The sequence below is a fragment of the Oryctolagus cuniculus genome, chromosome 3 (genome assembly GCF_051225735.1).
Source record: "Oryctolagus cuniculus isolate XC-2025 breed Fujian yellow rabbit chromosome 3, ASM5122573v1, whole genome shotgun sequence".
Taxonomy (NCBI): domain Eukaryota; kingdom Metazoa; phylum Chordata; class Mammalia; order Lagomorpha; family Leporidae; genus Oryctolagus; species Oryctolagus cuniculus.
This window is the reverse complement of record NC_142869.1, coordinates 118,530,627-118,556,645: the sequence shown is the minus strand read 5'-3', so window position 1 is coordinate 118,556,645 and position 26,019 is coordinate 118,530,627. Positions and strand designations below refer to the sequence as shown.

Here is a 26,019-nt window from a genome sequence, read left to right as displayed (position 1 = left end):
GCGGAGGCTAGGACTGCCTACCTAGGACACAGACCGCCTCAGGAGCCTGGATCTGGGAGGCGTTCCCATGCGGGGTGACTACCGTCCCCCCGCCCCCCAACTCCAGGTCTGGGCTGCAGTGAGCCAAGTGCTCTGGCCTGGACCACTTGCAGGATGCTGGCTGCCCCTGCTAGGCCACCTGGTGCCAAGGTCAAGGGTCAGCACTGGGCCTTTCTGCTTTGTCCCCTTCCCCGCCCCCTGTGCTCCCCAGGAGGGTGCAGACCACCACCTTCTGCCTGAGCCCCCAGACACGCTTCGGGCTTAAGCTTTGGTTGCTGTTTCCCTGGTGAGAAACTTCAGAACCTTGTAGGTTTTCCCTCCTCCACCGGGTTTCTCTGGCGCTGCAGGCCAGGCCTGGGTGGGGTGCAGAGAAGGGGGGTTGTGGAGTGGCCTTGGTCCTGCCCTCAGGAGGCCTCTTGCAGCAGCTCCCTCTTCTGCATCCGAAAGCAAAGCTGGGAGAGGTCACGCCAGGGCCCTTGGGTTCCCCTAGGGACCAGTTTGCTCTCCTTCCCCTGGGGGCTGGGAGGAGCCATGGCTTCTGGGAAATCAGAAGTACCTAGTTCCTGACCTCCTGGGCTGCGGCTGCGCAGGGCTCCCCCCAGTGTCTGTGCAGGGTCAGGCCACTTTGTGGAGCTGCTGTCATCCCTGTTGGTTGGTCAGTGTTCTTCCAGGCCCCAAACTCTTGGCCGTTCTCTGAGTCCTCACTCTGCAGCCCCGCCCCCACCAGGGGGCCAGGCTAGTGGGGAGTAGAAGAGGACTGTACCCGTCCACACCCAAGGCTAGACATGGGAGCCCAGCCCATGGGAGCCCCTGGAGCATGCACAGCTGAGCACGGCCTTTGGGGTGCAGGGGCCTGAGCCATGGCATGGAAGCCATCCAGGCCCGCACAGGTGAGCGGCCTGTGAGCCCCCGAGGTGGTCTCCGGCCAGCCCCTTCGGCAGAGAGGAGTAGAGACAGAGCTGGGGAGGGCCTCGGAGCGCCCTCCCTGAGTGTCCATCAGCCAGACCCAGTGACAGTGGGTGTGGGGTCCCCAAGGTGAAGATCTGGGCCCAGCAGCAGTGGGGGGTTACAGTGGGCCTCCCACTGCAGAGGCTAGGGCCTGCATCCTACAAGGGGGAAGCCACCCCAGACAGCCCCCGAGAAGTGCTGGGAGAGCCTAGCCTGGGACAGCCTCTGAGCAGGGGACACGGTACAGCTGTGCATCCCAGGGTAGAGGAATTAGTGTGGGTAGGGGGCAGCATGGGCCCACCAGGAACCCCACAGACAGGCCCCTGGTATGGGTTTCGCTGGCCCTGACCCCAAGGAGACTGGTGGCCAGGTAGAGACCCCAGCATGGCAGTGTGTGATCAGGGCCCCGCCTTCCAGGGCTCAGCCACCCCCAACCCCTCCAGAAGCCTGCTCAGCTTGGCCTGGAGCAGGACACGGGGACCCTGGGTGTGCTACACCCTGCCCCACTCCCGATCCCTTCTCTCCTGCAGAGCCGAGTGCTGGCCTGGCTCAGAACCACAGCTCATGTCTGCTGTGCTGGGGAAAGCCAGGTGGCCCCTGTCGGGGCTGGCATGGGCAGGTGAAAGCCAGGCCACACCCCCACCCCCACCCTGAGGCTGCCCTCCCTGTCACCTGCCCTCTCGGTGACCCTCCTGGGTGAGTCAGGGCCCCCGTTCCACTGGGAGCCCGTCAGCTGATGGCACCCCCTCCTGCCCTTGTTTCTCCACCTCCCCCATGCGCCCGGTGAGTCACTGCTGCTACCGCACCTCAGATCCAGGGCTGCAGCTCCCTCCTGCAGGGCAGGGGGACTCGAGCCCCACTCTTCAGCCAGGCCCACCGATACTGCCTTCTGCCCAGGGAGAAAGTGCTGGGCCCCCCACGTTCACTACCCGAGGCCCTGGATGTGAAGTGGGTTTCTGTTCAGTGAGACCCTGCAGTCCTGTGTGTGTGGGTATCCCTGCCCCCGGGGCTGCCGGCTCCCCTTCCGGCTCAAGAGCCACCCTCCGCCAGAGCAGGTCAAGGCCAGCAGCCCAGAGCCCATCCCAGGCCGTGTCTGCTGTGCCTCGGGGCCCAACAAAGGATAGCAGTGATCCTGGGCAGCCCAGATGGTTCCCTCTGGGTCCTCTCCGCCCCTGTCTTCACTGGGCCAGGGCAGGGAGTTACCCCACCTTCACTCTGCCGCCCCCTGCTCTCGGTGCCCACTGCCTGCTGGCCATCTCTGTGAGTCTCCGCCCCCATCTGCTCACTCTCATCACTGCTCTGTGCAGCCCCCCCCCCACTCTGGGACAGGCCAGGGCTCCCCTGCAAGCATCCAGGGGCCTTCAGAGCTAGAATCTTCCCCCAACAGCCATGCCGGGAGCCTGGGGAAGACAGCAGAGGGGAAAGAGAGCTGAGCACCGCTCATGGGGAAGCTGTGTGTGTGTCTGTATGTCTGTGTTCGCCTGGGAGGGAGAGCCCCTGTGCTGGCTGAATGAGGTGGAAACACTGACTTCAGGATGCAGGCGCTGGGCAGGGCTATGAACACCTGTTCTCACAGCAGGTGCCGCCTCCAGCTCAGTCCAGGGCCCCGGACGGACAGAGAAAGGCAGGGTGATAAAGGCAGCAGTTCCTGTGCTGCACTGCGCCCCACACTCACAGGTACCCCATAAAAGCCCTCCTGTACCAGGTGGGGCACACAGCATGTGCTGCGGGCTCCCTGGAGGTCCACTTTGCCCCAGGCAGGGCCTAGCCTCCCAAGACCCTTGGTCATGCAGCCCGGGCTCCCTCCCTCAGGACCCACTGAGCTCACTCGGAAGCCAGCGCTGATGCTGACGCACCTGCTGAGCTCAGCCGGCATCCCCTGGGGACTTGGGGGCCGCGAGGGGCGGGGGGGGGGGGGCAGGCGGCACTGCTGCCTCTCCCCTCTAGGCCTCGCCCAGCAGACCCACAGAGTCGATCATTAGGCACCACGGCACCCAGGGCAATGGGAGTGGGCCTGGCAAGGCACTCACTCGGGTGCCCGGAGCTCCGTGTGACCATAAGGCAGGGGGCGGTGCTGGCCGGGCTCATCCCTGGTTCCTTCTTGTTGTGTCTCAGCTGAAACCACTGGGAGAGGGGCCATCTGTCCCGTCCTTGCCCAGAGGGAACGCATCTGCAGCTTCATCTCCCCCGCAGGCCCTGCTTGCTCTGGGCTGTACTACAAATAGCTGTTTCATTTCAGCAAGTGCTTCTCATGCAGGTCTACGGTTTTTGTCTGGGACTCTTTTATATCCCTATTGTGTTCCTCTGGGTTTTGGCCTTGAGGTTTTAGCTGGGAGAGAGTCACCCCTTTGACTAGAAGAGTTTGCATAAAAATCGGGACAATCCGGTTCTTTTACAATTCGGTAGAAATAGCCTGGCGCTTCCTTTGTGAGAATTTTCCCCCTCACTTTTTATTTTGAAAAACTCAAACCTGCAAGCAGATGAAATAGAATGAACCTCAGGCCTCTCTCCTGGGTTCGCTGACCATTAACATTTGGCCACGTTTGTGCACCTGCTATGTGTTCTTGCTCGCACTCCACACGCGTGTTTCTGTAGGTAGAGATGCACTGAAGCACACTTGAACTTGTATGTGCACCTACATGTGTGTGTGTGTGTGTGCGTGCTTTTTAGCAGAAAGTTTGGACCCTCAGTCCTTGAAGATCTGTAGTTACTGCTTGGATTTGGTTTTTGGAGATTGTAGGACAATTTGTGATTGCTTTATGTAAATTATCTGGCTGATGGCTTCTCTCTCTCCTTGTCTCTTGCATGTTCTCCTGGTGCCTCCGACCCGTGGCGGATGCAAGCAGGTAAGTCCATTCCAACCATCTCTCCTCTCCTTCCTGCTGCGCTGGGCCCCTCCTTGTGCCTGGCGCCGGTGCTGTGAACTCCTGGAGGCCTGATGCAAGGAGGAAATGGATGCCAGAGGCATCCTCAGGGAACCTGTCACAGCCACGCCAGCTGCTCGGTGCCAGAGTGCTGGGCAAGTTGAAGACCCGGGCCCTGTGTCAGCAGCAGCACCCTCAGGTCCTGTGGGCACCCTGGGGACACCTGCCAGCAGCAGATGCACGCTACGCAGAGGCCCATGCTGCTGGTGTCAGGGGAAGTGCGGCTGCAGCCAGCCTCAGTTTGCTTATCTGCAGAGTGGGTCTAATGGTGGTGACTGCTGCTGAGGTTAGAAGAATAAGGCAAGCAAATGCCTACCAGGCTCCCAGCCCCACTTGGGGGCACTGACCACAAAAGCACATGAGAGGGGCCACTCACAGGGTGGCAGGGGAGGGGACATCCTCCTGGAAGTGCCATCATCTCCCTGGTCAGGTGACAACTTGCCCAGCGTGTCCGCTGGAGGCGGTCACTGTCCCTATGAGCCGAGAGCCAGGTCAGCAGGCCGCAGGACAGTGGAAAGTGGGCTGTGGTTAACCGGGCGTGGACTAGCTTCTTTCTAGAATGTGCTGTCTGTCTGGGAAAGGGGAGTCGAAGGTTGCAAGGGTGAGAGGCCATCTCTCCACTGACTCTGGGTGTGTGCACTTAGGGGCAGGTGTGACCCCAGGGCATTGGACCTGGGGCTTTTTGCGTGGGCTCCTGGAAGAGGGGGTTGTTGAGGGCTGTGGACCCAGCCACCAGCTGGAGGGGAGCCCAGGGACACCCCCAATGTCTTTACATGTGCTCTGGCCCTCCTGACCCTCTCCCCGCCAGGAAGGTGGACGCTGGTGGCCTTGTGGCTTTGGGGGCATCCTGAGGCTGTTAGGGAGACTCTGAGCTCCCCAGGCCTTTCTGACTCCCACAGGAAAATCCAACGTAGTCACATATGCTCTTGCTCTTAGGTCAACATTTTTCAGGTTTATAATACGCACTTGGTTATAGAAAACTGGAAAAATCTAGAAAAAGTTGCCCAGGGCTCCCGGCTGTGGCAGACGCCCCTAACACCTGGTGTGTGTCGCGTCTGCCCCCTCTTCCTCTGTGCCTGTCCCTCGGCATCTGGCCATCTCCTCAGTCCCTGATGCAGTGCTGTGCTCATCACAGCCATGGAATTGTGCTCCTGGGTCCTCGCACAGTCACCAAGAGGACCATGCTTCCCGGTTGCCATGGGGTCACCGGGCCTCGGGATCACGTTGTGCACCCTGACCCCTTGTGTCAGTCCCTGAGCGCTGTGTGTGGGATACGTCACTGGTACGGAGCCCCAGAGGTGGGCATTCCTGGGCAATGGGTACTGGCGATGGCCCTGCTGCCACTGGGCAGGGCCCGATGCTGCCTCTGACTTCTGACCTCGTTTGCAGGCCTCCACTTCTGTGTAATATTACAAGCAGCAAGGACCTGGGGGAAGATTAATCTGAATCCCGGTGATGGCTTCAGCCAAGGCCCGGAAGCAGGAATGGGCCCCCGAGCTCTTGGCTGGGATAAGAGGAGACTCAGGCTTTGTATAAATCAGCACGCAGCAGCCCAACCCCGTGCCCAGCAGAGGAGCAGGGCAGTCACCCGCCCCTGACCCCGAGGTGTGAGCATGTGTGTTCAAGCGGAAGTGACATCTTGCCTGTCGGCTGTCGGGGGCCAGAAAATGCCAGGCGGGTGGGTGTGAAATATGAACGGGCAGGAGCTTGGGTACATCGGGAGGGCGCGTGGGCACCAGTGAGGAGGAAGTGGTCCTCACCCACTCCTGGACAGCACTGCTTCTGATGGCATCACCAAAATCCGGGGCCGGGCTGCCAGCAGTTGTGCTGGCCTTGGGGCCAGCAGGCTGGATCCCAGAAAGCCGTCAGCCCTCCCCTCCATGGAGGCGGCAGGTCAAGGCAGCCCCTGAATCTCCAGTGTCCATACCCTGACCTGGGCAGGGGCCTGGCATTTCCTGGTCCTGTTCACCCTCAGCCATCCGTGGGGACAGCTGTCCCTCCCTGCACACAGCGGGGCTTGGGGGTGGGTGCTTCGCCTGCCCTGAGTCGGGGCAGCGTCCCAAGGCCTAGGCATGTCCACTCAGAGGCTCCCACAGCAGGGACCGCCCCGGTCAGAACAGAGTGTGACCAGCACATGAGCTGGGGTGGGTGGGTACCACAGTCATTGTGCCCAGCTAGGAGTGGCCTATGCAGCGCCTAGGGTTAGGTCGTCTGATGATGGTTAAGTCACCTCCTGCCTCTGTGACAAAGGTGACAAAGCTGCAGGCAGCCCCCAGGGGTGTGGCCCCTGCCTCCTAGTCCCTTGCCTCGTCCCAGGGGGAAAGAGAGAGGACTCTGGCTCCTAGCATGTGCTCAAAGGGGCTGCCTGCCAGGGGCTCAGGCATTGCCTCAGTTTCTCCATGTGTGAGGGCACAGCTGTGCAGGGGTCCAACACCCCCACCCCTCCACCCCCACACCCCGCACTGAGCCTTCAGCCAGGGCGGGGTTGGGCGTCAGAGGCCACGCCCCACCCGAAGGTTCTCATGAGGCCCTTTCCTTCTTGGCTTGTTTTAACAGTGTGGGTATCTTGAAACGGGACGGATGCTTCCGTTGTTCCCACCGTTTGATAACAATGTGCAGCCCTTGACACGGCCAATGCATTTCCTCTTCTCGGGGAGCAGGCTCCTAGACGAGACCCGCGGGGTCCTACCTCCCGCCCCTCCGCTCCTCACCCTTCGGGGCTCAGCTCTGAATGTCGCCCCGGGTGGGCTGTTATGGAGTGATGGCGTCCCAGCCTTTCCCTCAGCCTGCAGCGGGAGGGCCGGCCTGAGGCGCTCAGAAGGCCTCCAGGAAGGAGGCAAGTGACGGGGACAGCTGGCCGTCCGTGTGACGCGAGGCCCGGTGTCTGTCTCCGCTGTGTCATTTGCATCCTCAGCCTCCTCACTGGGGCTGAGCTATTTGGAGCAAACAGCGGTGGCGCCTGTCTCAGTGCAGGGTGGGGGAGGGGAGCGCCCCACCACCACCACCACCACAGTAGCTGGCAGACAGCAGCATCCACAGGCCGGGAGACAATGTGCGGGCCTCGGGGCAAGATTTAGTCTGGTGGAGCAGGAGGCAGACGCCAGCATGCTGTGGGAGGGGCCCTCTGCTCCCGGGAGCTCCAGGCATCCGGTCCGGTCTGACAGCTCACGCCCTGGCTGTGGCTCCCCCGTGGGGTCTGCCCCCGCCGCGAGGACCTGCCTGCACACACTTTGTTCTTTTGTGGCCTCAACTCTGTTCAACAGAGAGACCAGCCCCCAGCCCTGGGTTGTAGGCACACTGTGTGCTGGAACCATGCCCCCCACAAACCCCTCCCACCCCCTCATCTGTGAACCCGTCCCTGCACCGCATGGCTGCAGACAGCAGCTGTCCCAGTGCTGGGAGGTGGATTCAGGCCTTTGGAGGTGTCTGGGCACGGAGGTGCCAGTGCAGGGGTGGGCAGGCCCGAGCACCCTCTGGCCTATACAAGCTGTTAGTGGCCCCAGAGGAGTCTGTAGGGCAGGGCAGGCCAGAGAGGGGGCTTCAGGGCTGCCTTGTTATCCCTGTCTCCCTTACCAAGCTCAAGGCCTGGGGACCAAAAGGATGAGCCAAAACCAGAAAAAAACACCGAACACCAGGCTCTGGGACAGCAGGGAAGGCTAAGAGCCAGAGAGCTTGGATACACATCAGCCCGGCCCCTGGAACGAGAGCAGTCACGCCCGGGCCTGGCCAAGTTCACAGCAAGATCCCAGTCACGGTCTGGTGCTGGCCTGGTGAGGACCAGTGAGCCTGAGAGACAGAGAGAGAGGCAAGCTCCCGTCCGAGCTGCTGCACCGGCTCCGGGCCCAGGCCCGTGCCACCTGCTCCTCAGCGACATCTGCACTGCGCCTGTCTGTAGCCAGGCTGAGTTCAAATCCTGGCAGCCCTCAGGCTGCGTCCTGATCCTCATGGCTAAGACACAGTGGCCCCGGGGCCCGAGGCTGGCGGGTGGATCAGGTCAGGGGCTAGCATTTCCTGGCAACTAGAGAAAGTCGCCACTTTTTGGAGACTCGAGGGACTCGGGTAAGGGAGCAGTGGTCTTACCTCCAATGGTGCACACCCACCCGCAGCACCCAGAGATAGGGTAGAGGGCAGAGCAGATGGCAGGGAGCGCCTGTGGGGACAGCGACTCCTGGGCCACCAGGGGACATGCCCAAGCTGTGAGGCCCTTGCCCTCTACAGCCTGGGCCACAGGGTCCTAGCCAGGAAGCCAAGGGCACAGGGCAGGGAGTGGGTGCTGGTGTGGGACTGCCCCGTGAGGCTGCACCTGGGCCCAGTCCCAGCAGGTGAGGGAGCCTCTCCAGCCTCCATTCCCTTCCTGTTGAAGGAAGGGTCTGGGCCTGTGGCGTCCATTTTTGCCGTTTCCATGTCCACATCTCCTGCGCTACAGGTGCTGGTTGCATGGTAGCTCCCTGGCTTGCAGCGGGAGGGCTGTGTCTGCAGCAGAAGAGGCTCCCGAACTCCCAGAGAGCAGCAGGAGGTCCCCCAGGCCTGTCCAGAGGGGACATTCCAAGGGTCAGATCTACACGCCTGCAGCCTGCCCTGCTTGCTCCAGGTGGCCTGTGTGTCGCAGGCAGCACTGGGACACAGGGCAGCTCCAGGACACAGGCCCAGAACCCTTGAGTTCCTGGTGCGAGTGCTGCCACTGGCGGCCACCGCCTTGTCTCAGGTCCTAACCCCTGGGGGTCACCTCCTCCACGAAGGCCTCCCTGGCTGCTCTGTGTGTAGCAGAGCCTTGCACAGCATGACTGTCCAAGGACTCCCAAGCTGGAGGCTCTGGGCTCGTTCCCCCCAGCTCAGGGGTGCCTGCCACCGCCGCAGGAGTCCGCCCAGTGGGGAGGCAGAGGCGTGAGTGCTGCTGCCTGCAGAGGGATGGAAGTCACCCAGGGACCTGTCTGGTGGCCTGGAGCTGCTGGCTGGGGTGGCGTGACAGAGGCCAGCGGTACCTGTGTTGTGGGCAGATCCCCAGGCCACGTCTTGCTGTGCAGCAGGAGCTGAGAACCCTGTCCCCATTCCCCTGCAGGAAAGTGGGCTTGGCGGAGTGGCCTGCCCAGGGCCACACAGACGGCAGCCCTGAGCCAGGCTTCTGGGTCGGAGACAGCTCTGCCTCTGTACAAGACAGGTGGTGCTGGGGGTGGGGCTGAGCAGGAAAGTGGAGAGATTGGCAGCCCCTGGCGTGGAGGGTGGAGTCAGCAGGACTTTCAGCCCGGCCTTCCAGCCCGCAGGCCACAGGCCAGGGGTCATGGCTGAGCGCTTGGTGTGTCTGTGGCTGGGCCCAGCACTGCGGACAGGCCCCGCCCCCTCCAGCTCCAGAAGCTGCAGGCTTCGGCCCTGAATCACCCACTCCCACCCTGCCTGGGAGCCAGACTGTGGAGCGTGCATGGGAAGGGGGCAGAGGTGCTGAGCGGGGGCACTGCCCTTGCCCCCAGCACCCTCCTGCCTCTGGGCTCCTGCCCATCTGGCCTCCTGGCAGGGGGCACACATGCTGTCGGGACTCTGGCCGAGCTGTCATCTCGGCTCCCCCCTCCCCTCCAGGAGGCGGCCTCACTCTGTCATCAGCCATCTGCCACCAGCCCGCAGGGGTGAGGTAGGGCTGTGTGCGACGCAGGGGCGCCTGTCCAGGAGAGCAGAGGGAGGCCCGCCCAGGTCCGGCCAAAGTCCGGGGCTTGGCTCCGCCCCGCGCTGCCCAGGACAGCACTCAGGTTTCTGTGTGCAGTGGTTCCGGCCCAGGGCTGTCGGTCTGCACAGCAGGTCTGCGTGCCCATTTTTCTCTGACTCCTGATCTAAAGGAGATGGCTTGTCCATGCTTCTGTTCATACTTGAGTTAAAAAGCACCACAGCCCTGGCTGGACAAGGGGGCCTGGCCTCCCCCAGGGCTGGCGGTTCCAGGCTGCTCCGCCCCCGCCCGGGCCTTGGCTCAGCAGGGAAGCAGTACAGACAGGTTGATGGAGGCGGGCCGGGGCTCCAGCCCTCGCAGGCTGCACTTCCGGGGCCTCAGCATCTGCATCTGCAGAATGGGAGCCGCTGGTGTCGAGGATGGCCAGTGACGCACCGAGGGTTCAGGGAGTGCATTAACTTAGTTATCACTGTGCCCGACACTGCCAGGCGCCCACCCGGCAAGCTGCCTGCCCACCATGCCCCAGTCCTTGAAACACTGGCTCTCAATCGATGGAACGGGTTCAGAGGTCAAACTAGGGCAGCGGTTTGTTTTCCTCTGAATCAGAGCCCAGCCTGTGGTGCAGCCACAGGAAACACTGGGGACCCAGGCTCTTTCTCTGGCCTCTACTGGCCCCAGGAAGTGGGGCATCTGCCTTACGGTCCAAGATGACTGCTGGCACCCAGCAGTCACTTCCACGTTCCAGCCAGCCAAAGCAAGCTGGGCAGAGAAGGGTGTCTCTGAGGACATCCTGGTGACCAGACGTAGGCAGTTACCTCCTGGGCTGCTTCCTCCTCAGGGACCTGCCTGCACTTTCCTAAGCCTACACTTAGGGGCCGCGTGAGCACAGCTGCCCTTTCCCGCCCATCTGTAGGAGCTCAGCTCAGCCGGTGAGCAGGGAGACCCACCCTGGTGGGAGGGAGGCAGGGAAGCAGGGCAGAGAGCAAAGTTGGGAGGTCAGCTAAGCCCCGCCTGTCCTGGGCTCCCTTCCTGCAGGACCTAATACCATCTGCGGCCTCAGCCGTCCCAGCCCCAAGCCCAGCCCCCCACCCCCCGGGGGTGGCGGGGGGGGGGGTGGAGAAAAGGAGGCAGGGCAGGTGGCCTTGGGCCCCGTTCACTTTTCTGGGTGCTGCCCCCATCTCTCCAGCCCAAACCTCAGGCACTGACAGCGGCTCAGCCCGCCCCAACCTGCCTCCCCTCTGGCGTTCTGTCGCTTGCAGGTGTTACCTTGTCCTGGGCTTCCGAGGCAAGAGGTGGCTGAGGGAGGAGAGGCAGGCAGGTCAGCCCTCCTCCCCTTTCCTCCCCTCCCCCAGGAAGCCTGGGCCCACCTGGCCCCCGGCCCCTGCTGGCACAGAGCCTCTCTCTGGTCCGACATGATTGGACAGCCCCTTCTGTCCCGCAGATGTGTCCAGGAGAGCTGCCTTAGTGCAGCATCCTCTCCACTGCGTTTGCAGCGGGCTCCCCCGCCTGCTGCTGCTAGCTCAGCACTTGGCGATCAGGGCTTTTCCCGCAGGCACTGCCGGGTCAGGTGCAGGGAGCAAAGCAGAAAGGGTGGGCCGGAGCCAGCGGGGAAGCTGCACTGACCCGGGCGTCCTTTGCTGTCACGCCCCGGGAGCCCATTGTCTCCTCCGGGCTGTCGTCCCACCGCCGCCTCTGCCTGCAGCTGGGCCCCCTCCAAGGGCAAGGACACAGCTGCCAGCTAGCTCTGGCCTTAGTGGCCCCGGGGAGCCGTACACATGGGCCCCTTCCTGCCACAGGAAGGAGGGGGCCGCCAGCCCCACACAGAGCTCTGTGGCTTCCACTTCCCAGTGGGACTTGGAGCCAAACTCAGCTTCAAGCTTCGATTTTTTTTTCTTTTTCTTTTTTTTCCTAAGGAACGGAGCAGGAGCCAGGCTGCCTGGCACTGTCAGGGGCCAGGGCTTCCTGGGGCACTTTTCTGTCATGGACTCCCTGGTGGTGGCTGCGTGTGACTTCCTTCCCGTGTGACAAGGACTCGGGCCACAGCCCTGTGATGGCCCAGGGAGACTGGGGTCGGGGCAGGAAGCAGGGTGCCCGCTCCCGAGTGCCTCCAAGCGCCCCAGCCCCGCTCTGAATGAGCACCTCTTCCCGAGCAGTCCCTCTGAATTCCTGGGACCCCTTGGAGTGTGGTTGGGTCTGACCTTGATGGCCCGGATCCTAGGCCACCAAAGGCACTGTGGGGGTGGAAGGCGACTCGGAGCCTGTCCCGTGGTCACTGCGTTGAAGCCAGCCCCTCGGATCACCGTGGCACGTGTTCTCCCCCAGTGACTGTCAGAAGGCGGGGACACCACCATGTCTCATGTGGTTGTGGTCCCACCAGAACGGCCGTGTGCTCACACACAGCGAGGGTGTGGCCGTGCGGGCCCCAGACGCCCACGGCCCAGGGACTGGCCACAGAGCTGCGGGTCTGAGCCTTGTGGATGAGACGCCCCAGTGTGACCCAAGGAAAGCAGCGTGCCCGGCACAGATGCCCTCTGGCCGGGCTTTTCAATCGAGGACAGAGCCAGGCAGAGCGTGCCAAGCTGGCCCTTCCCGGTCAGCGCAAGTCCTTAGTAAGGACAAGCTGAAGAAACCCGTCCTCTCGCCGTCCTGGGAGCTCCATGGGATGACCCGTTACCTTCTGGGGTGGGATTATTTTAAAGCTTTATTTCAAAGTCAGAGTTGGAGAAAGAGATAAAGAGATCTTCCATCTGCTGGTCCACTCCCCAGATGTCCACAACAGCCAGGCTGCAGCCAGGAGCTTCTTCCAGGTCTGTCGTGAAGGTGGCAGGGGCCCAAGCACTTGGGCCATCTGCTGCTGCTTTTCCCAGGCCATAGCAGGGAGCTGGATCGGAAGTGGAGCAGCCGGGACTCAAACCAGCGCCCTTCCGGGATGCTGGCACTGCAGGCGGCAGACAGCTGTACCTGCTACGCCACAGCGGCAGGCCCTGAGCATAAACATCACTTACCCTGACTGCAGAGCGCACTTGCCGCTGCACAGGCTGCCCCAGGCCTGTCTTGCTGTGTGTGTAGTCGGCTTCTTCCCATGCTTCCGGGATAGGTGATGCCATAGAACATTCTCCCCAGGTGGCGGCGCCACCTCCGTCAGACCCCTTCCCTGCAAGACAGATGCTGTGCTGGGCCCATCACCACACCCCAGCATGCTGCACTTCCTCTCTCGTGTGGCCTGGGCCAGGTTGAAGTCTTGTCTCTGGCTGGAGTGCCGGGCTTTCCGAAGGGAGACTCGCTCCACCCCAACTCAGGAAGAGCCAGGCCGCCTGTGTGACCCGTGGGTGGGACGAGCGCCTCCCCTCTCGGAGCCCCGTTTTGTGTTATTCTGAAGGTGTGCGTGGTGCTGGAGTCAGGTGCCAGGATGAGCAAGAGGGGGCTGCCTTTCCCCCAGGTCCCAGCACCTCTCTGCTGTCAGCTGCTGCCCCAAGGAACTCCAAGCCTCACCCCTGGGGGGGGAGGGACTCCTGGCCTGTGTGAAGATTGTCCTCTAAGAATCCAGACTCTAACAGGTGAGAGCAGCCGCTCCCTGGCAGCAGTATTTTGTCAAAGAACAAAATGACAACAGAGTCCCAGATGTTAGTAGGCTTTATTTGCAATTCTAGAATCAGACAACACTTGGTGCCATCAAGTAGAATTTAAGTGTTCCTTTGGGCTGGGCACAGGGGCCTGGGGTTCTAGACAGCGGGGCTGATGGGGGCAGACTCAGGGACAGAAGTGGGTTAGGTCATTTCAAAGTCGCTTCAACAGGAGATTCGCAGGTTAGCGCCAGGGTGATTAGGGTAATCTCCTGTGTGCGGATGAGGGCCAGAGGCGTGGCCTTAGCATGCCAGCTGCAGCCGGCCTGATTGGGAAATGACTTTTCCACAGGTCAGAGAACTTGGTTTCCACTGGAAGCTTTGGCGTGAGTGACTCCATTTTGATTTTCAGTCTGATCTATTGGGCAGGAGCTCCTCAGTCCCACTCAGAGGAGGAGGTAAAGGCAGGGCCTGCTCGCCGCTCCCCATGACCCTGGGCTGTCTCGGTGCGCGTCACACAGTAGGTGTCCACAAAGGCCTGCTCTGGAGCTGGGCATGCTGAGGGTACCACGAGGCCAAGATGCAGTTAGCACCACCTTCATGGAAGGTACTGGAAGGTTGCCACCCTGGCAGAGCATCGTTTGCCAACCAAGGCATGGAGCAGGGTCCCGGCCCCTGCATCTGAATGGGCGGCAATGGAGGGGGCCCTTGGGAGTGGAGCCAGCCCTGTCTGCACCCCCACGGTTCTCCCGGGCGGCAGAGCCAACCACCAGCCGGATGCTTGGGCTCGGCGGGACCCTTGGTCCCTTTCCAGGGAGGCCGCAAAGCGGTCAGGCTTATTAATGCACGGCTAGTTACCAAACCACAGGCACCCGGCAGACCTGGAAACTGGCCGCCCTCGCCCTTCCTGAACAGGAGCATTCCCCCTTCACTGCAACCCGCAGGGGCCCCCTGCACCCTCTGGGACCTCATCTTGCTCACCGCAGCAGGTGGACAATGGGTACGAGGGGGAAGGAGGAAAGAGGGGAGGCCTGGAGTTGGCTGGGTGCTGGGGTGGGAGGGGAGGCAGGCGGAGGGTGCAGCAGGGGTAAGGAGGGGCTGGGAGCTGTGGGAAGCTGGGGTTTGGAAGAGGCCGATGCACCCGTAAAGCCAGCCAGGGGGCCTCTCGGGACACTCTGCAGGGTCTCAGTTGGGACTGTCTGCCTTCCCTTCCAAAGAAGGGACCTGTTTTCTGTCGTGAAGCATTGGGGACACTGCAGAAATCAATCATAACAATAAACACTGGAACACCTGCTGCCTCCCCTTAAGAGTGAGGACGTGATCAGGGCCGTGGAGCCACCATGAGCAGCTGTGGTGCCCTCCCCGGCACCCACTAGGCAGGCTGCCTGTGACTTGACCTTTCTGGTGTGTCGTCTCATCATAATGTCAACTCGTACAAGTGTATCAGGATGAATCGCAGCTTCCTGGGTTTTGTTCCCTTTTGAGAACTTGATAAACATAATCCTCAGAGCCCATGGAGTCCCTGCCACACCCTGTGCTTCCCATTTGCTTTGTTATGGTGAAGAGCTGGTGTAGAGTCCCCCAGGGAAGTAGATGGTGCTGATACTGCACTCACCACGTGGTGCACGTTTGGGGCTGGTGCACACACCGAGGTTTCTGAGGCCGGTGTGGGGGCGAGGAGTCGCTGCCCCGGGGCATTCACACCTTCCATGAAGTGCCATGAAGACACTGCATGGTTACTGTCCCCATTCACGTCCCAGAGCTGCCGTCAGGAGCCAGCAGCCCTGCCTGTGCTTACTGTCACCACACTTTCCATCAGGCTGTGGCTTCAGGTGCCACTCCCTCCGTGAGCATGCTCCCGTGTGCTTTTCTGGCCAATCTCTTCTTCTCTTTCACTTTGAATTTTTGTTTTGTTTCTTAAATTTTAACTTCTTTTATTTAAGGTAAGCAAATGTCATGTAATTCATATATACAGGTTTAGGAACATTATGATTCTTCTCCCTCCCTCTCTTATTCCCTCTCTTATTTTTTTACAATGATCTACTTTCAGTCTGCTTTATACTCGTAAGATTAACCCTATAGTCAGTAAAGAGTTCAGCGAAGAGTAGGAAGAAAAAAGCACTGTTCTTCAACAGTCAGGACAAGAGCTGTAAACAGTCATCAAATCTCACACAATGTCCATTTCCCTCCTATACATTTGCTTTTAGTTTTTTTAAGTAACGTATACTTAATGACAAAAACTAACATTTGCTTTTTCCTTTCTAACCTCCCTATGAACATTTGCAATAATTTTCACCATTCTTCCGGTGTTTACTTCCATATTTATAAATCAGTGATAGTGCTGTTTCTTGATGTATTGATTTAAACACTGTTTACTCAGTGTTTTGGAGGTGAAACTCAAGCATTCTTACACATCCTTCTCCTTATACAGCCCATCCTCCCTGTAGAGTCAGCAATCATTGTTTGCATTATGATATCTCCGGAACTGCTGTTTAGTTCTGAGCCTAGTATGTACTTCCTTCCCTTTTGTATGTGACTTTCTGTTTTTCCTGAAATTGATGATTGCCTTATCTTTTAATGTGCTTTGTTTTCTATATTCGTAGACATGTTTTTCCAAATGATTCCAAAACCTGCCACATTCCTACCATTCTGTTAGATCAAGCAATATTCTATTGCCCCCCTCCTTTTTTCTCTACAACTCTTAACTCAGCTCCTGACAGGCCCAAGGTCCTGACATCTGGGGTCTCTCTCCTGGGTTGCAGCTCCTGTCTCCCACTTTTTTTTGTTTTTCCCCACTTTTTTTTGTTTTTCTTGTCTACTAGATGAGACACATACTCCAGCACCTTCCTGAGACAGGATTTGCGGGTGATAAACTTCCTAAGTCTGTCTGGAAATGTCTCCTACACTCCTGCCTCACTTGGTTTTGGAAATTTGGCAGAGAGGAGATCCAGTTGGTCATCTCCCTCTGCGTCTTGAAGACGCTGCCCTGTTGTTTTCTAGCATGTGGTGTTGCTGTAGAAAAGTGAGGACCTGTTCTGACAGCCAGTCCTCCGTCCCCTCTTCGTGTCCTATTGCTTCAAGGGCCATCTTTGTCATCCCAGATGTTCAGTCCCCACGTTTCATTTGCTGGTGCTCAGTGAGCCATTTCAGTGTAAATGAGCTATGTAGTCTGCCTCTGGTTGCTTCTGTCGTCCTCTGTGCCCACCTTCCCCTGTGGAAGCCCTGTTGGGGAGCACTGGGTGTACAGACCCTGCTGTGTGGACCGTGGTTAGTAAGAGGCCCTCCAACTTTCTGTGGGCTGGGCGCAGGGATCGGATGCCAGTTGTCTAGACACCAGAGGGCAGAGCAGGGACCCACCCTGGAGTATGCACACTGTTCTCGTACCCTGGGTCATGAGCCACCCCCTCAGCACCTCCAGAGCAAGCGCATCAGGGGCCCGGTCTGGGTCTGGGGAAGGGGGTCTTTGGCACCACACTACGCTCCGACCTCGCCCCCCCCTTTTAGAGGGGAGTTTGGTACATGAACAGCTGATGGTCTGACAGTAGGTGCAACGGGCAGCAAGGGAGACAGGGTGTGGGCGGGGCCGGCTGGCGGTGCCCTGCTCGATGTGGCGAGGCTGCAGGGGTATGGGTCTGGCAGGGTCACCCCTCGCCCAGTGTCACGTGTGCAGACAGGGGCAGGAAGATGCACATGGTGCTGCTGGCCCCATGGGCGGGTCCCACAGTCTTCTGTCTCTATGGCAGTTGTATCCGAGAATGGCACGGCAGGCGATGTCCTGAGCAGAGAAGTGCAGCACGCCCCATCCCGATGGTCACGTGGGCACCAAGCAGCCGTGGGTGAGCCTTGCTCTCGTCCCACCCGATCCAGCACCAGGTAGCACCCAGGGGGCCCTGTGGCCAACATTGGCCCCAGAGGCTAGGGAGGCTTCAGTCAGCTGCTCAGGCTCCCCAGGGAGAGCACTGTGCTGTGTGGGGGGCAGGGGTGCACTTTACTGTTTTGCTCTAAGTAGGGCACCCAACACTGCTGACCAGAACATGTGCCTCTTTGTGCACTGCAGAGGGAGGTCCCCAGCCGCCATCCCTGGGCTGCAAGGCCATGGGCCCAGGAAGAGCAGGCGAGGCAGGCGGAACTGGGACAGTGCTTTGCAGGAGCCTAGCTGGCCCTTCTCCATGGACTGAGAGCATCCCACAGGCACATCTTTGCCTGCCCCCTGCCTGCCGTGATGCCGGCTGAGCGGATGCAGCAGTGTGAAGGGGGGAATGCGCCCCCTCCACCCCCATGCCCTCAGCCCCACACAAAGACGGCTCAGAACCCGTGGCCCGCCCTGAGCGGCCACACTCCAGTTTTTGCAGACCCCAAGGGGTAAATTGTTATATGCTTGAGTTAAGTACAGGAAGTGAACAGTCACGCTGTTCTAATGGCTGTCCCCTGCCGAGTGGGCCACCCGCCCAGCTCCCCGCTCCACCCACCTTGGCCCACCCCCACCCAAGATGCTGCTCCTGCAGACGTGGGCACGGGAGCTTTGTTCCCTTTCCTGTGTGTGCCACAGAGGGGAAGCCGTGGCAGCACGTGGGCCAGCAGCCCCTCCCTGCACCGGCCACCGTCCTGCAGGCACATGCGGTCTGCAGCTCCCGAAGCCACACAGCATGTGCACACACCCTCCAGGGCAGCCTGCCACCCCAGCTGCTCTCCACAGGGCCAGGTGGGGGCGCTTTTCCCCCCAGTCCTGCAGCAGCAATTTTTTTTTTCCTTCATTTATTTGAAAGGCAAAGACAGAAACAGAGATCCTCCATCCATTGGTTCATTTTCCAAATTTTTACAACAGTCAGGGCTGGGCCCAGCCAAAGCCAGGAGCCTGGAACTCCGGGCAGATCCCAACAGTGGACTTGTTCAGGCCCTGGCCCAGGAGGCCAGAAGCAGACTCCTGAGAGATGGGCCAAGAGAGACTGCTGGTGGGCTGTGTGGCTGCAGGAGGGGCCTGGGGAGCATCGTGGGCCAGCAGCAGCCCCATCCAACACAGGCAGCACCTTGCTCAAGAAGGGCCACTCTCAAGGGCCCCGCCTGAGCTGGGCAGGATGGGGCCTGTCCTCCAGGGTGGGGTCCCTGCCAGCCCCTGCCCTTTCCCGCTCCTCCCCTCTCCTAGAGCACGCTGGGAGGACTCACGACTTTGTGGTGGAGGCATGCCTGGGGTGAAGCCAGAAGCCTGCAGGGTGACTGAAGGTGGCCCAGTAGCAGAGGCGGCTTCACAGCCTGCCAGGTCCTGGGGCAGGAGGGGAAGCCCAGCCCAGCCCCGTGGGGGTGGCTGCAGGTGGCACAATCCCTGCCCAACCCCCGCTGCCAGGACAGACACTTGACACTCCTAGGCCTGCCCGGGCAGCTCACCCCGGCTTAGCTGGCCATCACCGTACCTGGGAAGGAGGAAGGTGTGTTTGGCTGAGTTCGGAGGTTCGGATGGGACAGTCCCGGGGGCACAGGCAGCCAGGGGGCTGGAGGACAGCAGGGATGACCCCTTCCTTGGTGAGCCAGGAAGCAGAGAGAGGCTGAGCCGAACTGCATCCTGGAACCAGCCCACTCTCACAGACTGCCTTCCTGGGGCAGGCTGCCGATGCCCTAAAGGCTACCCGCCTCTCGGACGCCGCACTTAATCCATCACCCTTGAGCACTAATCCATGCACAGTCAGCCAAAGACTTAGGCATTTAAATACCTGCATGAGCTTGGGAAGCCAAAACCTGTTCATAGCAAAGCACCCTTGTCTAGGGCAGACCACAGAGCTTGAGGCTGGCCCCTCAGCCCGGCCACAGTGCTGGCGCTGTGGGGCCCAGGCGGCCACTGCCCTCCTGCGCATGTGCCCCATGACCCTGGAGCAGCTCGAGAAGTCTCAGGGCCACTCAGGCTCAGGACGACGTGAGGCAGTGCAGAGGAGGGCGGTGGGGACAGAATGGAGCAGGCAAGCCTGGCACCCAGAGCTTGGGGGTAACAGTGCCTTGCGCCAGGCAGAGGCGCAGGGTTGCATGGCAGATGTGGGCAGAGCCAAGCAGGACCACCCAGTCCCTGCCCCTGAGCTGCCCCCTCTGTGCTGTCTCCCACCCTACACCCTCCCTGTGTCGCAGACCCTGACACCTGCATGCATTCCCAGGTGAGAGCCAGGCAGGTGACAGGGACCCCTGGGGACCCCCAGATGCATCCCTTGTCAGTAAGCAGGGACTAGCCAGGTGGCACTAAATATGCAGCAAGGATGAGAGGGCTTGTCATGTCCCCTGGGACCTGCCCGATATGCACCCGACACACACTGTACCTGCGACACCCCTTGTGACCTTGTCTGCAGGGCCCCAAGCACCCAAACAGGCCTCTGACAGTGTCAGCCCCACCGTCTCACCAGGCACAGAGCACTGGCACTGCAGCCACGGTCACCAGCATGGGTCTGGCCTGTGGTCTGGGCGAAACTTAACACCCTCTCTAGGCTGTGATCAAAGGAGCCTGGAGGACGGGTGACCCTGACCTCTGTGCAGAGGTCAAGTGCTGATGGGGAACCTGGGCTGCAGGTGTGGATCTTGGGGGATGAGGTGCAGGCTTGGGGCTGCAGTTGCTGATCTCAGTAGGACCAGCCATGCCATCTGCCCCCTGGAGCCATAGCTGGCTCCCCGCAACCCCCCTCCTCTACCCTCAGCCCTGCAGAGAACCCCCAAGTCCCCTGTGGGAGGCGCTGGGAACCAGCACCTCCAGTTTCCCAGCCATGCCTCCATCAGCTCGGGTGCCTCCCCAATGGGACCTCGCCACCCTTGCCCCTGCGGGGCACAATGCCCAGCCCTGGGGTCGCCTTACCCCCAGGAGATGTGCAGATCCCCCGGGGGCTGTCCAGAGGCAACGTGAGCTGAGCATTCTTGCTAAGGTGGAGGACAGGATGGATGCAGGTCCCCATCACCATCTGGGGAGTCCTGGGGCTGGAGAGTCCCCAAGAGGTGATGAGGGCAACCCTGGGCTCCTGCTGCTCTCCCTTGAGGACAGTCTAGGCTGCCCAGTTCTCCTCGGTGCAGGGGCTGCCCTTCCCACCACCCATGGGGCTGTTGCAGGCACAGCCGGCACCACCACTGCCATGTTTTGCTCACCTGTCTGCAGTGTCCTGACTCCCGCAGGCCAGGGACCAAGAGCGTCCTGGGCCCCCGCCACACGGGGGGGGGGGGGGGCAGAGCCCTCCTGGAGTGAGTCCTCCCTGTGCACCGTGCAGGGGGTTGGCATCTTGGTGGGGTTCGGAAATATCTGGGAGACGACATCTGTTATGGGTTATGGCTTCTGGGGGCCCTGGGGTGAACCTCGCTGACCCTTGATGAGTGGCTCCTGTGGCAGCCCCGTCTGCACTGTCGACAGCTCCCGACATCTGCTGGTCCCAGGGGGCTGTGGCTGCACAGCTGTCCCCAGCAGATGAAAGCCGAGTTGCGCCTCCCTGGGAGCCGGTGGGAAGGAGGAAGCTGAGGCTGACCCTGCACGATATGGTGGGGTCACACTTGGTAGCCAGGTGCCCTTGGCAGGGGCAGTCCTATCTCAAGCCCCAGGCTTGGGGTTTTGCATACAGAGAATGCAACAATCAGTCTCAGAGCTGTGTGGCGGGTCTGGGATGCTGCAGCCGGGCCCCTGCCCTAGCGTAGCCCCGGTCCTGACCTCCCCTCTCCTTTCTCCGGGCAGGAAGTTCTACTACATCACGTTGCTTCGAGACCCAGTGTCCCGCTACCTGAGCGAGTGGCGGCACGTGCAGCGTGGGGCCACGTGGAAGACGTCGCTGCACATGTGCGACGGGCGCACGCCCACGCCCGAGGAGCTGCCGCCGTGCTACGAGGGCACGGACTGGTCGGGCTGCACGCTGCAGGAGTTCATGGACTGCCCCTATAACCTGGCCAACAACCGCCAGGTGCGCATGCTGGCCGACCTGAGCCTCGTGGGCTGCTACAACCTGTCTTTCATCCCCGAAGGCAAGCGCGCCCAGTTGTTGCTGGACAGCGCCAAGAAGAACCTCCGTGGCATGGCCTTCTTCGGCCTGACCGAGTTCCAGCGCAAGACGCAGTATCTGTTCGAGCGGACGTTCAACCTCAAGTTCATCCGGCCCTTCATGCAGTACAACAGCACGCGGGCGGGGGGCGTGGAGGTGGATGAAGACACCATCCGGCGCATCGAGGAACTTAATGAACTCGATATGCAACTCTATGACTATGCCAAGGACCTCTTTCAGCAGCGCTACCAGTACAAGCGGCAGCTGGAGCGCCGGGAGCAGCGGCTCAAGAGCCGCGAGGAGCGCCTGCTGCACCGCGCCAAGGAGGCGCTGCCGCGAGAGGGCGCCGAGGAGCCGGGCCGCGTGCCCACCGAGGACTACATGAGCCACATCATCGAGAAGTGGTAGTGGCGGCGCGGGCGGGGCGGGGGGACGCTCGGGGCCCACGGGCCAGCACCCCGAGGGCCCACCTCCCACCCCGCGAAGCTGTCATGCACAGGGAACCCTCGGCGGCCGCGCCCTGGGAGCGATGGATCCGTGGGGCTGGGCGAAGTGGCTCTTGCTATCTGCTCCAGGCCAGGGGGTCAGAGGAAAGTGCTAGAATGTCCTGGTGGGGACGGGCGTGGCAGGGCCTCTGGGGCAAGCAATGACCCTGCCCTCTTGCCCCTCCCCACCCCGCAGCGTCACAGCAGTTGGAGGTCTGAGGACAGTTGCTGGGCCAGGAGTGAGTCTCACTGCAACTATGCACACACCTGCTCCTACTCACCTCCGGCCCAGCCAGCAGGGCTGGAAACCAGCGCCAGGCAGCCACTCCTGCCCTCCGGGGGCCTCAGTGCCCCATGGCCTAGGAGGCCCCCTTTCCCACTCCAGCCACAATCAGAAGGCTTTGGGTCGAGAAACCAAAGCAGACTGATGGAGTCCTTCCCCACCACCACCTCCCACCTTTCCCATAGTCCCCAGCCTGGGGTGGGCTGTGGGGAGGGGCCCCCGCACTGTGTGGCCCCCCTTTCTGCGCATCCCAAAAGGGAGAGGCCGTAACCAGGGATGCAGCAACCTCCCAGGCAGACGGGGCTCAGGAGAGGTGTGGGGACTGGGGTCCCTTAGCAGGCCGCACCAGCCCCCAGCCATCACTGGACACTTCCTCAAGGGCTCACGACACTGCTCCCACTGGCCATCGCCTGTGAGCCGTGCCTTGGGGCTGTGGCGCTTCCGGGCGGCCAGGAAAGGGGACTCCGGCTCCCAGGTTCTGAGCTGGAAGAAATGGCTCTGGTGGCCTCCCTGGCACCCAGATGCTACACCCTCCCCACCCCTGCTCCCTGCCTCCCACCCCGCCCTCTTCCCAGCAGCCCTGTGGGCTGGCCACTGGCCCTACTACAAGCCATGTTGCATATCCGTTGTAAGCACTTGCCCTGTGCCCCATCCCAATGTACTCTGGACCAGGCCAGCTTCTTCCCCTGGCTGGGCCCAGAGAGCAAGTGCATGTCCCTGACCCTGAAGCTGCACGGGGCCTCCTCCCTGCCCCAGGCTACACTGGGCCACCACAGGTGTGGGAGCCAGGGGATTCTGCCGCCCAGGAAGAGCTAGGGTGGCGACAGGTGAGGCTGCTGCCAGGCAGGAAGTGGCTTTGATGGCTGCTTGTCTGTCACCTTGCAGCCTGGGGCTGGGCAGTCTGCACACAGGGGTGAGGAGCCAAGCCCCAAGGTGAGTAGAGGGAGTGGCTCCTTTGAAAAGGCGGTCAAGGTCGTTAACATGGGGTGCACCTGCTCTGACGCTCTCCGTGTAGGCTGGGTGTGCACCTAGAGTGGGACATGTCCAGGGGAGCCCTGGGGGCCTTGCACAAGCCACACAGGGCACCGTGACCTCCCAGCAGAAGGCAGGGGCCTGGCTGCAGGCGGCCCCTCCTCGCCCTGGGCTTCCTGTGTGCACAGGCCCACACACGGAAGATCTGCTTTGTACATATTGGAACATGTTTTAACTTATGCCCCGCCGTCCCAGCTCGCGGAAGCACGGTGCCTTCCTCATCTCTGCCGCATAGTCCTGTCTGGGGCCAGCACCAGGCTGAGGTGCCCACAGGCCACCTGCTCTGGGGCCACGGTTGCAGTTTTCCTGTAACCTCTCAAAGGACACCACAGACAGGGCGCCCCACCCCCACCTGACTCTGAGGACCCCGGGCGGCCAGGGGTCCTGCCCAGGGCTGAGACAGGTACAAACCCACAATGAGCTCGGCCACGCTCCCTCCTGCAGGGACAAGCCGGGGAAGGAAGAGTCCCCTGAGCAACAAGTCTGTGAACTTTTCGGGAACTGGAACTCTCACTCAAACCCGGGAGCGTTTAAAGCTTTATTTATTTATAGCTTCTTATTAAAAAAAAAAAAAAAGTGTCGAGAAGAAATCTTTGGGTCATTCGTACAAAAGGAAAAAAAAATGATTGACGATGGAACAGCAAGTCATAATCCTCCAGTTGTTTTTGTCTAGGTTGAGAATGAATGTTAGCAGACGAAATAAACCTCAAAAGGTGTGCTGGTGTGCTGTGGTGTGTGGTGGCTGCGCAGCGGGGGCTGGGGGGCTGGCAGCGGGGCTCAGAGCGGTGACCTGGAAGGAGGCGATGCAGGAGGACAAAGTGACCGTCGTCACCCCAGAGAGGAGCAGTTCATTGGCCCCTAGTACGGGTTTCGGAAGGTGGCCCCCAGTTGAAAGGCCGGGAAAAATACACCACTGGGCCACTGTCTGTGGCCCCTGCCCTCTGCTTCCAAAGGCTTCACATGACCGAGAGGCTGAGAGAATTTGGTGCCTGGACACCATCACTCTTCACTTAGATGTCCCCGGAGGTGATCTGTCACGTGCCTGTTTTTTTTTTTTTTTAATTATTTATTTACTTATTTGAAAGGCAGAGTTACAGAGAAACAGAGACAGAGATCTTCCATCCACTGGTTCATTCCCCAAATGGCTGAGGCTTGGCCAAGGACAGGAGCCAGGAGCTTCCTACGGGTCTCCCACGTAGGTGCAGGGGCCCAGGGACTTGGGCCATCTGCTGCTGCTTTCCCAGGCCACAGCAGGGAGCTGGGTAGGAAATGGGGCAGCTGGGACTCATCCCAGCACTCATATGCACAGGCCACAGCTTAACCCGCTGCACAGTTACGCTGGCCCCTGTCACATTTCTCATCCTTTTCCATCTGTCCACACACCCCTGCGCCCACGCGCATGCGCGTCTGAGACACTTCAGGATTGGGTGTGGTCATGGGAATATTTCCCTCCTGGATACTTTACAGCTGTCTCCTGGTAAGGACATCCCGCCGCGGAGCCCAACCCCGTTACACATCCCTGCAGCTGAACACAGGTGCTCTGCAGAAGTGTGGCAGCGGCGGGGGGCGGGGGGTGAGCAGGTGCTCAGCCTCGCAGCTCCAGAGTCTGCGTCCCACATCAGGGGACCCGAGCTGCACACCCGGCTTCCGCCCCCCACTAATGCAGAGCCTGGCAGGCAGCGGTGATGGCTCAGGCAACTGAGTTACTGCCACCCATGTCGGAGACCGGAACTGAGTTCCCGCTCGGCTTCTGCCCCAGCTGGGTGCCCTTGCAGGCATTTGGGAAGTAAACCAGTGGGTGGGAGCACACTTTTTTTTTTTTTTTTTTTTGACAGGCAGAGTGGACAGTGAGAAAGAGAGACAGAGAGAAAGGTCTTCCTTTTTGCCGTTGGTTCACCCTCCAATGGCCGCCGCGGCCAGCGTGCTGCGGCCGACACACCATGCTGATCCGATGGCAAGAGCCAGGTACTTATCCTGGTCTCCCATGGGGTGCAGGGCCCAAGCACCTGGGCCATCCTCCACTGCACTCCCGGGCCACAGCAGAGAGCTGGCCTGGAAGAGGGGCAACCAGGACAGAATCCGGCGCCCCAACCAGGACTAGAACCCGGTGTGCCGGCGCCGCAGGCGGAGGATTAGCCTAGTGAGCCACGGCACTGGCTGGGAGCACACTTTTGCTCTCTCTGCCTCTCAAATAATTTTAAAGTTCATGGCAAAATGGAATTAAAAGTTGAGGTGCAAAGAAATTGAAATCTGTGCATAATTTTTGCAGGAACTTTCTGCAGGCCCAAATGGATAAAATCCTGGCATCTCTGCACAGTCTACACCCGGGTTCCAGTTGTTCCCGCCACTCTTTAAAGACTGTGTGAGCCCAGAGCCGCACAGCCTCTGCTTAGGCCTCTCCTGCCTTCCAAGGAGCACCCCACCCACGCCCCTTCTTCCAGCTCTCTTAGTGCTGAGGTTTGCTGTGGCCAGGTGTCTCCCGCCAGGTCTATCTATCTATTAGAAAGAGAGTTACACAGAGAAGGAGAGGCAGAGAGAGAGAGAGAAAGTCTTCCATCCACTGGTTCATCCCTAGAAGGCCACAACAGCCAGAGCTGTGCCGATCCGAAGCCAGGGTCCAGGAGCTTCTTCCAGGTCTCCCACATGGGTGCAGGGGCCCAAGGACTCAGGCCATCTTCTACTGCTTTCCCAGGCTGCAGCAGAGAGCTGGAAGGGAAGTGAAGCAGCCAGGACTTGAACCGGCGCCCACATGGGATGCTGGTGCTTCAGACCAGGGCTTTAACCCGCTGCACCATAGCACCGGCCTCTACATATCTGTCTTAAAGCTGGATTCTGTTCAGGGAGAGGAACCAGTGCTCAGCCTGCTCCTTCCTTGGAGAGCCCCTACCCGAGGTGTCCTGTGCTTTCCGGGGGCTCTGTTCATCTGAAGACCACTTTTCTCTTTAACCAGGGAGAAAAATGTGTTGGAAACCCCATTGGCAACAACAATAGACCCAGGTGGTACTGTTGGCAGTGAGCTTAGCAGGAATGATGTCCACTGGGGCGACCACCGGAGCCGAAGCCAGGGGAGCCTCTGGTTGGCCCCCAACCCAGCCCTCACCCGCTTCCTG

General features: G+C 60.6%; 1 protein-coding gene across 2 annotated transcripts in view; it reads left to right on the top strand.

The window, feature by feature from the left end:
• HS6ST1 (heparan sulfate 6-O-sulfotransferase 1) overlaps window positions 1-23,625 on the top strand; it is a 38,797-nt gene extending 15,172 nt beyond the window's left edge. Inside the window, exons 1-2 of one of the 2 annotated variants that reach the window (XM_089329354.1) lie at window positions 3,778-3,833; window positions 20,809-23,625. In XM_089329354.1, the coding sequence (XP_089185480.1) occupies window positions 3,793-3,833; window positions 20,809-21,517 (750 nt within the window). In that variant the 5' untranslated portion in view covers window positions 3,778-3,792 and the 3' untranslated portion in view covers window positions 21,518-23,625. Of the gene's footprint in view, window positions 1-3,777; window positions 3,834-20,808 lie in introns of those variants that run through there. The other variant, XM_008258460.4, reaches the window with a different exon arrangement.
• The last annotated feature ends 2,394 nt before the right edge of the window (window positions 23,626-26,019 follow it).